Here is a 14000-nt window from a genome sequence, read left to right on the forward strand (position 1 = left end):
TTTTTGATAGCATTACTCCACATTAAAGATAATAATACTAAAAAAAAAAAAAATCACTATGAAGATGACCTCAAATTAGCGAAATAGTTAAATATAAGTGATTAATTAAATATATAATTTTTAAAAATTGTGGGAATAAACGTATTATGAGTTGTCCATTTTAATAGATTGATTACGTTCATCGTGCGTCCCATTCCAAATGATAGAGATTTTCTTGTGATCTGGTGGGGGAGGGGAGAACAGACACAGTAGGGTTGGGAAATTTTCTCTTGAAAAGTTTCCAGGCCCAATCAGCTGTTTTTACACACGTCACACCAGGAAGCATTTGACAGCTCTGACGAAGGCTGAAGCTACAGCTGAAACCATCAACAGATAAAAAAAAAAAAATTTTCCTCAATTCTACTTGTCAGATCAGAAGAAAATCTCTAACTAATGTCCATTTTAATACGTTACGTTTACAGTTTATCATCCAGACAGTCATGTTTTTGTAAGCAATGTTTCTGTGTTGCCAGTTTATAGAATGTTTGTTCACGCGGACTGACAGGATGTAATACGGAGTGCTTTTATTGTGAAGGCAGGAAGTGTGTTATATGTGTAAAACGCTGGGTTGTTCATGCTGATGTGTTGAAGACAGCGCTGTGAGGAAATAAAGTGCCTCTGAAGTTAAAACTGTCATCCTTTTTCCACATCAGCATGAACAATCCAGCGTTTTACACACATAACACACTTCCTGCCTTCACAATAAAAGCACTCTGTATTACATCCTGTCAGTCCGCATGAGTAAATCATTCTATAAATCGGCAGTACAGAAACATTGCTGACGATTTCAAATTTCTTTACATAAAATCTTGTTGCATGGTATGGCATGTTGACTCGTGTTGCTTTCTGCCATGCGTTGGCTTGTTTATTAGCTCTATATGTAGTATGTTTTTTAAAATTATCATGACAAATCTCACTTATGCCACTTTATCTCTGCCAGTATCAGCTCGACTTGCCTTGACTTAGCATGGCCTAGCATGACTTAGCCACTAGTAGATTGCACCTCTACTACAGGTGAACTCATAGCCATGGAGCAAAAGTTATTGTGACAGCATCTTTAGAACAACAGCAACTATGACCGAGACAACAACGGAGGAAGATCAAAGTTAGAATAAAAGATTATCCTTAACCAAACAATGATCAGCATGATTTTATTACCTCCACCAGGCGGTATTGTGATCACTTTGCTTTGCGTGTTTGTTTGTTTGTTAGCAACTTTACGGGAAAACTATTACAACCATCTTTACCAAATTGTCCCCACAGATAGGCCTAGGCCCTGGGACGAACACATTAAATTTTGGGCCAAGTAGGCCAAAGTTCAAGGTCACAGTAAGGTCACAAATTCTCAAATCTCTCATCATTGAGCAATTTTTGAAAATTCATAAAAAATTCAAAATGACTCCGATTAGCCTCCAATTTGATCCACCCATAGTTTATAGTAATATCTTGTATCTGGCGCAAAATTGTCCACATCCACTGTGGAATGTGGACTCTGTGGACATTTCAATTTAACACTGAAAATCCCATTTACACCCATTATAACTCAACAAATATTGATTGGAATTTAATATAATTTGACAAACGCATGACTGGTACCAAGCTTCAACTTTTTCTGCTGTATGGAACAACCTTGAAACTGTGTAATTTAAAAAGAAATAGTCGATCCACACATGCACACCGTTTGGGGTGCTTGGCGTAGGTTTGCGTTCTCTGAACACTTGTTTACCTTCGCCAGGAACTATTGTGATCGCTTTGCTTTGTGTGTTTGCGTGCTTGTTTGTTTGTTAGCAACTTTACAGGAAAACTATTACAACCATCTTTACCAAATTGTCCCCACAGATAGGCCTAGGCCCTGGGACCAACCCATTACATTTTGGGCCAAGTAGGCCAAAGTTCAAGGTCACAGCAAGGTCACAAATTCTTAAATTTTCCTCTTCTCTTATCATTGAGTAATTTTCGAAAATTCTTAAAAAAATTCAAAGCGAGTCCAATTAGCCTCCAATTTGATACACCCGTAGCTTATAACAATATCTTGTATCTGGCACAAAATTGTCCACATCCACTGTGGAATGTGGACTCTGTGGACATTTCAATTTAACACTGAAAATCCCATTTACGACACATTTTTCATTATAACTCAACAAATATTGATTGGAATTTAATATAATTTGACAAACGCATGACTGGTACCAAGCTTCAACTTTTTCTGCTGTATGGAACAACCTTGAAACTGTGTAATTTAAAAAGAAATAGTCGATCCACACATGCACACCGTTTGGGGTGCTTGGCGTAGGTTTGCGTTCTCAGAACACTTGTTTACCTTCGCCAGGAGCTATTGTGATCGCTTTGCTTTGTGTGTTTGCGTGTTGTTTGTTTGTTAGCAGGATAACTCAAAAACTTACGTCCAGATTTTCATGAAAGTTTCAGGAAATGTTGATACTGCCACAAGGAAGAAATGATTATCCGAATGCTTTTCTTTTTGTCTTTGCTGAAACTTCGGTGACACTAGAAATAGTACCTGATGGTACCTGGTGCTCTCTGTGTTGAATCAAGGCAAGTCAAACAGATACCAGTAGCTGAAAAGCAGAATTCTATTTATTTTAACTAAATAAAGCGAACTGGGTGACTATAATGCACATTAAATGTTAAACAAAAGAAGAAGAAGATGACTGTGATGCAGCGTATCATGCAGGTAACACAAACGACATCCTGTGTAGTTTTTTTCTAATGTAGCATGTATCCAGGTATCTCAGAATTTCAGGTTAGTCATGTACTACTTCCTTCTTTATGTCAGAATAATGCCGGTAATACCTAGTCATTTTGACACACACAACACAGCAAAATATGAATATATATGAATGAAAGACAAGTCATAATTGGTGTGGTTTGGCTGCAAAGGAGGGATTTAAAACCTAAAAGGAATACAGTTAATTTAGTGTGATGGTCAAAGCCACACAATGACTGCCAGGTGGTTACAGGTGGACTGAAATGAAATAAAACATAATTCTGTTTAGTGCTGTAATGTGAGTGCTTGAGGAAGGTTATTATTAGATATTTAACTCTACTCTTATCCCAGTAAATTGACTGACCATAAGTTCAAAACCAGTACTCTATCCATTAGGAATTAAGAGGGTTGTTTTTTTTTTTTTTTTGTAAGATATTATTGTTAGGACTCTTTCTCAACATTTCCTGACTGTAGGCTGCCAAGCCAACATTAGCATTTCATTTTCTTCCAAGGTTCTCTTCCATATCTTGTGAAATACTTTTCAGCTCTTGGCTTAGGGTCACAAAAACAAGGTCATGTTGCTTTTTATATGGGTCTAATAAATCTTGAGTCCGACTGCAGGCAATCAGTGTGTTAGCCTTTATACAATATTTGGAGTAGATACCCAAACACTTGGAAAGCCCAGGCCTAATTACTTAGTTGACGCTTCCACACACATATTCTTATTTGCATATGACTGTACTGTATGTGTGGGTCAGCAGATTGCTAGGGCTTGTTGATGGAGTTTTGCCTGATTCTGATACTCACTCTTTTTTTTTTTTTTTTTTTTTTTGATGTGGGTTTGTTTAGGAGAGAAGAGTATTTAAAAAAAAAGAAAAGTCTCTGGCCCATGAGGACGATGTGTGATAATAGCGTTGGAATCTGGCTGTTGTGTAAATCCCAGATCGAGGCCCGGCGCTTCATTTCATCCAGAGAAACAATCTGGACGGCTCAGTTGTAATTAGTTTATTCAATTTAAATCCTATCCAAAAAAAAAACAAAAAAAAAAAACACCCCTTATAACAAAGTAGATTGTACCCCCCACCACTACCACCACCACCCCCACTGTACTGCTTGTGTGCTGCAGTGTTATATGGGGTAACAGTAGTCTGCACTCATTATTTTGAATGACTGCACAGCGCCTGAGAGCTGAGCTGAAAGTGGCAGAATGTATTCTCACAACAGAGGCCTCCACACATCCTCACTTTTACTGAAGAGAAAACAGGGAGACAAGCGTTTCAGCTTACCGAGGAGCATCCCTGCGTTAGCGTACACATTTATATATCTGAGCACAATAGGGCTTGCCATCCTGGGTATTCCTCTGTCTGGCTTTTTTTTTTTTTTTTTTTTTTTTTTTTTTTTTATTTGAAGATCACCACTTTACCCCTGCGGTGACTCCAACCTCTTACGGATGCGACTGCAGTCAGCTTTGCGGTGTGACACATCCCTTACTCTGGTGGCTAACATTGTTATCTGCTGAGGCTTTGCTGACCTAAAGATGTTAGCGATGGCAGACAACTTTGCAGGAGACAGAAAACTGAAGGGAGGAGGGGGGGGGGGGGGGGGGGGGGGGGGGGGGGGGGGGGGCATTTTGCTAAACAGCCTGGCCTGACATATCAGTGTAACATAGAGTCTGTTTAGCAGGCCAAAAAAAAAAAAAAAAAAAAAAGAGACTATAGTACTTGAGCTCTTGAATGTGAGGTAAAGATCAGTGACTGGGTCTCAGCTGCTATGGGATGCCTTCCTTTTTCCTTCCCGTAACGCTATACAGTATCTCTAAAAGCTTAACTAACGACTGAAACTAGATGAAATGTGCATCCCGGGATCCGACCTCCCCTGACCTGGCTCCGTCTCCCGTCCACCTGCTGTGCATTTCCACGCAGAACATGGGGTTCTAACCGCATGTGATCTGTCTGTGCTTGACCTCCGACTTCTATTAGTCATCTACTGGCATTCATCATTAAACACGTCTTTCCGGCTGGGAAAAAAGGAAAAAGAAACGCTACATAGCTCAGAGATTCTCTCACATTTTCCCCACAACGTTCGCTCTTCAGTTTTTCATACACATGGGTATCGTCTCTTCAGTCAGCGCACCTGCCACTTCAAAAAGAAAAGAAAGAGGAAAAAAAATAAAAATAAAAAAAAATAAAAAAGGGAAATGGAATAAACAGTGCAGGTAATCACTTCTATACGGTAAAGTGGTCCAATAGGTAGAATAGCATAGAACATTGATCTCAACTGAAGGTACAATGAGTTTGATTGATACAGTGTAATGTGATTTAACCACTATCAAAAAGTAGTACCAACACACAGAGTACAAAACTAGTCCTTATATGCCCCGCTCCACTCAAGCTATATTATGTTATGCAAGAAATTTGACCATATCCCCCAGCCTTTCCCCCTCTGTGTCCCGACCCTCCGACTTCCACAGCCTGGAACGGCATTTCCCATGGTCCTGTTTGGGCGTGTGTTTTCCTGTAAATCCAATCAGGAAATCCATCTGAAATTGCTCCAATGCAAGGGAGAGGGTGAAAATTATTCTTAATAATGACATAATCAGCAGAGCAGCCATCAAGCAGATAAATTGTCATGCGCATCGTGCTAAAATATCCAATTTTCCTTTTTGTCCCCCAGCTCTCTGTGTTGAAGTTGGAACTGCAGGAAAGCCAGTAGGTGGGTCTCCACTTGTTCTTGTTCAGTCCTGCTGGCAGATTTGCAGTATAGACGCCCCCCCCAAAGAGAAGAGGGCTTAAACAGCCTTGGTGCTTAGTGTACAGATCTAGATATGTAAATAGGTTCTATACAATAAAATTGTTCCTGATCCTCAAAAATAAATGGATGAAAAGTTTCTGTGAAGTATTTTTTTTTCCCCAAAAGGTTTCCATTGTGCATACAGGGTTTCCGTTCTTTCCTTGAAGTTTTCCATCCTTTCTTTGATCCTCCCCACAAAATGTTTTATCTTACATAGCCTCCATTTATGAAGTTAATACATGCCTAAATTGGTTTGTGTGGCATTTCCTCTGTGCCCCCCACACAAGAGTAATCTGCAGTGTGATGCCACAGGAAAACAATATGTTTTCTTTCTTTTACAAAGTGCTCCCCTCTTCTCACCTCCGAGGCGTGTCTGATGCTCTGTTCAGCTTCCAGATAATACTGTCAAGCAGTCGTTTGTCAAAAGATCCCGAAGGCAATATCTGTCACTAGAAAGAAAAAGTAGTTTACTGTACCTTGTTTTGCAGCAATATCAGAACAAAAAATAATAATAATAAAAAAAAAAACATATTCCTCTTTGTTTTAGCTTGTGAGGCTGTTTTTCTTTAGCTCCTTATTTGTACTTTTTTTCTTCACGTCTCTTATTTTTCTACAAAAAAACATAATAATTCTTTTTTTTTTTTTTTTTTTTTCCCCCCCTCTGGTCCAAGTCCCACAAATATTCCCTCAGGTATTAACAGGGTATCATACAATCCCAGTGGAATTCCATGGGTCTCTGGCAACTCCAGGCTGGCGTTTCTGCTGCGGACACATCTGTGTATGTCAGCATGTCGGCCTTAAGTCTCTGCAGCAGCAGTGGCGTTAGCTCTTGCCTCGGCTATCAGAGTCCTGCCTGTGTGGGTGCGTCCACAGGGCTATACCCGGGTGGTGGAGTGTGAGTGTGGGTGTGGGTGGGGCAGGGTGTTATTCTGCCCGCTGCTGGGGAAGGTGTTAAAAGAGTGGAGAGAGGTGAGCCCCCCCATGGTGCTGGGAATCATGGTTATGGTGTTTGGCGTCATGAGCGGAATGTCGTCCGGCGAGCGCCTCATGGCCAGAGTGTAGTCCGGTGGGCAGGCAGTCCTCAGCACCACGTCGTGCGGGTGCAGGGAGTCGCCCACCCCTCTGCAGTCTCGGTCCAGGTCCGAGTGTTGCTTCATCTGCAGGGACATGATCTCCTCCTCCTGGGTGTGGGCCAGGTCGTTGGCGGCGCTTCGCTGAGGGCTGCAGCGCCTGTGGACGTCATGCCGGCGCTTGTCCTTTTTGTAGTAAAGAGCGGCAAAGGCCAGGATGTTGAGGAAAAGCAGGGAGGCTCCCACAGCGATGGTCACAGACAGCTCAGTGGAGTAGTCCCGCTGGTCCACCAGGTGAGGCTGGTTCTGGCTGTCCTGGGTCTCAGTGGGGAATGGAGTCGGGTTGGGGCGCTTGGTCACCAGAACCTTTGTCTTCGGGGTGCGATTTGTAGCCTCTGGAGGGGGGATCTGTAGACAGGAAATACATTTATAAGTAAAGGGAATAAGAGCAGTTCAAAGTCTCTGGGTACTGACTTCATAAGCCTTAATGTGGCTGCTTTTTTACCTTTTATGACTTATTTTATACTTTAGATCACAGGTGGCAAACACACGGCCCAGGGGCCAAAACTGGCCCACCAAAGGGTCCAATCCGGCCCCTGGGATGAATTTGTCAAATGTAAAAATTACACTGAAGCAGAGGCGATTTCTCATAGACTGCAAGGGAAGCTCGGCTTCCCCTAAAATGACCAAAATTAAATGGTTAAATATGTTCGGTTGTGTTGACATTTCATTGACTACAAATGTGTTAGAACACATTCATCTCACAGACGAGTTCGTTCAGAATCAGCTTTATCACAAATCAACAGACTCGATGTTGTTCACTTCTCATACATTCCTGTTGCGTTGTTTTCTCATATGATCTCTGCTCAGTGCATTTGCCCGTGGATGCTCAGTGTCCATGCACTTCAATGGGACTGAGTGGAACAGTTTTTTTCATTGCTTCAAAACTGGACGGTAATTAGATTAATGGCACGATGTTGTCCCGCCCCCGGACGCTCAGCGTCTCTAGGGGTGAATGGAGCTGTGGGTGGAGCTCGGCCGGACTGGACGCCGGGATTCCACGTGCTGATTGGAGGATCAGTCGAAAGGCTGAATCCCATTTGACAGCTAGTTTGAGATCTACTCCTTCACTGACAGAGTTCAGTTAATCGAGAGAGAAACCACTATGAAATTACTTGTTCATTTCTTGCACTGTAAATAAAACATGAATATGGAGCCAATTTGGAGCCATAAGTTTTGTATATGAAAAAATAAAATTTGAAACTGAAAAATTAAGGTTTTACCTTGAATTTTGAAAAATACAACAATCTATTCAAGTGTGTGGAGCAGGAAATTAACCACAAACTGACTTGCCTTCGCTGTGCTATGTGGAAATCGGAAATATCATGTATTTAATGTGTGGCTGTTTATCTGCACAATCTGGCATAATTTATCACGCTTATACCGCAAATGGTGCTCAGTACTGTCTAAAACAGCTTTTTAAATGTAAGTTTGTCACTGGCGTCAGTTTTTTCACAACCAGTGGCGTGAATATAGCGTATATAAAGTGTTGAGTCTGAAAAAAGCGAAAAAAGATCTGAAAGTTAAAAAATCTGATTTGAAACTGTAAAAAATAAGATCTGAATCTGAAAAGATAAAGCATGAAACTGTTTAAAATAAAACCTCAAATATTAAAATATATATGAAAGTGAAAAATGAAAATAAATGATCTATTCAAAAGAATTACCGAAGTGAATCAAAATTATATTTAACATGAAAAAAACTTTTCATACGCTTATTTTTAATTTGAATACATTGTTGTATTTTTCAAAATTCAAGATCACAACTTAAATTTTCAGTTTAAAATGTTATTTTTTCATATACAAAACATCTGGCTCTAGAATGGCTCCATATAGTTGTTGTAAAAACTGAAAATATGTCCAAACTTTGAGCCAATTACCTAAAATGTTCAGTTGTTGGTTGCATTAACAAACACAAGTGGCTAAAAACGGGACAGAGCTGCACAGCCAACAACCTGGAGGGGGTGGGGCGTGAAGTGGCTCATTTGAATTTAAAGGGCCAGCGCTCAAAATGACCTTTCCGGTGTCATTACTCAGAAATAGGGTTGAAGATGAACCTGTGGAGTTTAATTAATGAAGAATTCAGCCCCATGCATAGCATTTACAGTTTATGTAGACCACAGGGAAATGTTTTAAAATGCATAATTCCATTTAAAAAAGTAAAATATTACTCCTTTAACATCCATGCAAGTCAAATTTGTGGTGAATTTTACCCTTTTGCAGCAGTTTTGTGAATATTTTTCGTTTCATGTGCATCAGATTTAAACTTTGTGTTTATCTGAACATTTTGCAAACAGTACAGATTTATGTGCAGCTGCTACTATTTGGCTGTGTAAATGAGTAGCTGTGTGAAATATTGTTATTACAAGATTTTAATTGCATTGAAATGAATATAGGTAGGTCACTCCAGATAGACGACAGTCAAAACAGGCAATTTTTACATACAATCACAGAAAGATGACTGCCGTGAGAACTATTTTTCATACTTATGTAGGTGAAATAATGTAAATACTGTGAATAATTGTATTATAATCTGGTATAGGCCTATTTATTCATTGTCCTGGTTTGAAGTTTAAAGACAAGAGTGAATACTTGAAAGTATGTTAAGTTATTGATGAGAAATGGGGGTGGGATTAACCCTTTCATGCATAGTGGTCAATACAGTGGACAGCTGTTCAAAGGTGTTGTTCTCTTGTATATTTATGGATTTTGTTGGTTTAGTTCCACATCAGCCAATACAGTGGATACGCTTATGCATCATCCCATACACTGTAATTCATACCATTACTGTAAATTTTCTGTTCTAGATAAACTTGATCTGCACTAACATGTTTGAGTGTAAAACAAAATGCTATTTGTTATTGGACTGCAATTAACTGTTTTTTTTTTTTTTTTTAACAAAACGTTTTTTTTGTTTTTTTTGTTTTTTTTTGCATATTATCTCCATGCAGGTATATTAAAGGTATATTAAAATGTGAGAAAATATCAGATTAGCAGCATTAAACATGTTTTTATTTCATAGTTTTCACACAGTATATCAGTAAATACATGTTTCTTTGCTTCTTTAGTTGAGTGGACATTTTCGTAACTCCATGAAAAACAGGTTTATTATTATTATTATTATTATTTTTTTTTTTTTTTTTTTTTTTTTTTCATGCCTTAAGAGAAATAAAAACACTCAAGAAAAAAAAAAATTTCTTGATTAAGGTTCGCATGATTCATGCATGAAAGGGTTAAATAAGTTTTCTTATTCTCACTACTTTTTGAGCATAAAATGAATGTATTGAAGCATTGTACCTGGATGTATTTTGTTGATTACTTTCATTGTATGCAGGTTATTTGTGTTGTAAATGCTTGTTCGCTCGAAATAAAGGAATAAAATAAAATGAATGAAAATTGTACATGTATTTGTGTGTGTGTTTTTGGCTAAACGCTGCCCCCCAGTCTACTACGACCTCATGTGCACCCTATATCATTATTATTTTTTACCATAATACCAATTGACAAAAAAACCAACAAGATCACATACAAAAGTACAAACGCAATCAATTAAGCAGTTAAAAATGACTCAAAAGAACCTTTGTAAAAACTGATGTGAGCTACTCGCAGTCTCTCGTAGAATTAAATGGGAGCTCGTGGGTGTGTTCGGCTCGCTGCTGTCTGTCTAAGTTCTGCCCATAGAGCTTTTACGGCATAATAACGTCAAAGCACTACTTCAGTCTTGGCCTCTGAGAGAGACCATTATTGTGGGTACAAAAGGTCAGTGTCGTAAACATAGGTGAATTTTAGTGCTTGGAAAAACAACCATCGCTGGTGTTGTCTGGTGGCTCTTAATCAAGTCCAATTGGGTTAAGATCGTGACTTCTAAATTTTATTTTATCTCACAGGGATAGCTCATGTGTACTAGCTTGGAGACTTATGAAAAATACAGGGTGGGGATGCAAAATTTACAATATTTTGAGGCAGAGATTGAAAGACAGTGTATGACCAATTAGTTTAATGAAAGTCATGAGAATTTAAATCTTCAAATCATATTTTACTGCATTTCTAACGGTCTTGTTGTCTATTAAGTTCAAATGCCATTTTTCTCATGGATTGGGTTGGATCCTTCATGATTTTGGATTTGAGAGCTTTAATAAAAGCTTCGGTACGTTTTTTTGTTGCTTCCTCCACTTCCAGACTTTCTCGTAATAGTTTTGCTCATAGTCATTCTCTTCTTTCCATTATAAACACTCTTTATGGACACTCCAACTATTTTTGAAATCTCCTTTGGTGTGACGAGTGCATTCGGCAAATCACACACTCTTTGACGTTTGCTTTCCTGATTACTCATATGGGCAAAAGTTTCTGAAAAGGTATGGATAATAGTGTTAGGTATGATTATGACATCAATATATGTTTGGTTTCAAAACAATTGATGTAGTACCTGCTGAGAAAAAAACAACTAAATGTTCATTGTAAATTTTGCTTCCCCACCCTGTATGTCATGACTGAATTTGAAGCATGATTCTAATTACTTGTCAGACAGAGAGGAGGTTACAATTAGCATAACTTCCTTTAATGTTTAGTTTGGCAACAGCTCAGATCTGTTTTCATTTCCACCTAACAGACAGAAAGGCGTTTGCTTATAAAGTTGATGTAAATGATTGCTTTTGGCTCACGAAATAGATGTTTGCACGTGTTAAATACTTGACATAGCCTGTCTAATCACAAAAGTCCGAGCGCGCAAAACCCACATGAGGACAGGATCAGACTATTTCCGGGTCAACGTACAATCTGTTTAAAGTTGCCTGGCTTCAATCCAAAGCTTTGCTCAGAAGCGAATGACTCAGGTTGTTAAGTTTTAGTAGCGGCATGAGAGCTAGATGATTTAGTACCAACCTTGGTGGTAGTGGGGATGAGCTGGGTGACCTCATTGAGGCTGTGCAGATGAGGAACCAGCTCCAACCACAAGTTGACCTGAGGAGAGGAGACAAAGTATGAATCACAGCAAAGTAAAAAGGCAAAGAACAGACAAGGACTGAGTGGTTTTTGTGCGTGTCCTCGCGGTTCAAAATAACTTTAATCTGGAACAAGTCGGGGTGTTTTCATAGGTGCGCTATTTAGTCCCGTTGATCTGGATTCCCTTCTCTCTGTTAGTAAGGTTAATTTTGGCAGAAGTGAACATAGCAATTTCAATCTGGTGCCAACGCAATTGCCTGGAAAAAAAAAAAATGTTTTGGCAATCCATGTGGAATGTGGAATGTACAATGTCCAATCTACGCTGCAATAAGTTGCTTGTGTGATATTTGTCGTCTTTTTAAATTTAGCTTCTGTTTATTTTTTTCCCAGCCCAACATACTGTACATCTAACCAACAAAAGAAGGCGGGGGGGATTCGTCAACATTTTCTTGGCATTCTCATTTAATTGGATTTTTGTGCCAAAAAAAATGGGAACTTGTTTTATTTTTTGGCATTTTATTTTACCTACCGAATCCCTCTGTGAAGACTTAAGAAGCAGTAGCATATGTGACATAAGAAATGGGTAGAATTCTCCTGTCAAGAATCATTAAAGATATATTATAAACAATTATGAGAGGATTTCATTTAGACTTACACATGTCTTCACAATTCATGTTTTAAAAATGCTGAGAAATAATTGGTGATTGGTGAAACTGGGTTCATTTTGGTATCTGGTACCTTTCCAGCTATTTAGACCCAATAATAAAAGAAAAAATTAGACCTATTTCCCCCCCAGGAAGTACCTAATGATGACCTCAGATAAATGCAAAAAAAAAAAAAAAAAAATTATACTCGTGCTCTGAGCCATCCCAATATTAATGGATTTTTGATAAAATATTGGGGCCAAAAAAAGGACCCAAATCAGGACAGGAAAAGCTACCTAGGTGTCAGTGCATTTTATTTTGAAAACATTGCTTTAAATCAGGGGTGTCAAACTCATTTTAGTTCAGGGGCCATATTCAGCTAAATTTGATCTGCAGTGGGCCGGACCAGTAAAATAATAACATAATAACCTATAAATAATGACAACTCCAAATTTTTGTCTTTGTTTTAGTGTAAAAAAAAAAAAAAAACATTAAATTATGAAAATACTTACTTTTATAAACTATCCCAAAAAAAAAAAAAAGAAAAAAAATGAAATTTAAATTAAAAAACGTAAGAAAATTTAACGCAATTTTAATAATATTATTCCTCAACTTATCATTTCTACATGTGCATTATGGATCAGATTTACAAAGAGACTAAAAACTTTGTAACAGCCAGAAAATTGTTAAAACTGTGCTTAATTTTCTTTAGACATTTCAGGTTGTTCATATTTGTTCAGGTTATTCACATTTAATTGTTTCAGAATAGTTTGTAAATGTAAATATTTTCATAATTTAATGTTATTTTTTGTACTAAAACAAAGGGAAAAAATTAAGTTGTTAATTCTAGATTTTTTTGGGCTTAATTCAAGATTTTTTTTTACTTAATTGAAGATTTTTTTTTGGCTTAATTCAAGATTTTTTGCTAAATTTGAGATTTTTTTGGCTTAATTGAAGATTTTTTTTTACTTAATTGAAGATATTTTTTTTGGCTTAATTCAAGATTTTTTCCTTAATTCAAGCTAATTTTGTTTTTGCTTGATTCAATTCAAGACTGTGGAATTTTTGCACTTGGCAAAAACATCCCAGGGGCCGAACTGGACCCTTTGGCGGGCCACATTTGGCCCCTGGGCCGCATGTTTGACACCCCTGCTTTAAATCATCAAATAGAATAGAATAGAATAGAATGTCTTTCTTGTCATTATACATATGTACAACAAAATTAAAAGAGACAACTCTCTTGTGGTGTGTAGTGCAAAACAGTTTATAAGATATAAAAGTGTAAATATACAGAATAAAAACAAGCATGTCAACCAGCCAAGAAATGGTAGAAATAAATATATATTGCACTTTCACCCTGAATGGACATTGAGGATATATGTTAAATATATATCCTTATTTGAGGTATTGTCACTGGTATGTGTCCAGTACCCATATTACACTTGGGTAAAGCCTGCCGCTAAATCTAAAGGTGTATTTATACAGCTATAAATAAAGACACTGTGTTAAATGTGTTGATCCTAGTTGTTTTTCTAATCCAGACATGCAGGTTTTTCATAAATCTCAGTCTCATTCCAGGTTTTGTGTGTAACCCATCGTGTCCACTGGCGTTACATGCAGAACCTGGTCATTTAAAAACAAAGTGATTTTGCAACAGTGGCCATTTTTGTGAAACACTCTGCCTTTTATAATTAGTTTGATTCCCAAAATGTACCTGTGAGAGAATAAAAAT

The 14000-nt window shown here is 38.0% G+C and overlaps 1 protein-coding gene across 1 annotated transcript in view; it reads right to left on the reverse strand.

Annotated features, from left to right (window-relative positions):
• Window positions 1-4170: 4170 nt before the first annotated feature.
• Window positions 4171-14000, reverse strand: part of nlgn1 (neuroligin 1) — a 935889-nt gene continuing 926059 nt past the window's right edge. Inside the window, exons 10-11 of the mRNA XM_030132665.1 lie at window positions 11565-11642; window positions 4171-7032 (exon numbers count right to left, since the gene is read on the reverse strand). Of these exons, the coding sequence (XP_029988525.1) occupies window positions 6430-7032; window positions 11565-11642 (681 nt within the window). The 3' untranslated portion in view covers window positions 4171-6429. The remainder of the gene's footprint in view (window positions 7033-11564; window positions 11643-14000) is intronic.

The sequence above is a fragment of the Sphaeramia orbicularis genome, chromosome 4 (assembly GCF_902148855.1).
Source record: "Sphaeramia orbicularis chromosome 4, fSphaOr1.1, whole genome shotgun sequence".
Lineage (NCBI taxonomy): Eukaryota > Metazoa > Chordata > Actinopteri > Kurtiformes > Apogonidae > Sphaeramia > Sphaeramia orbicularis.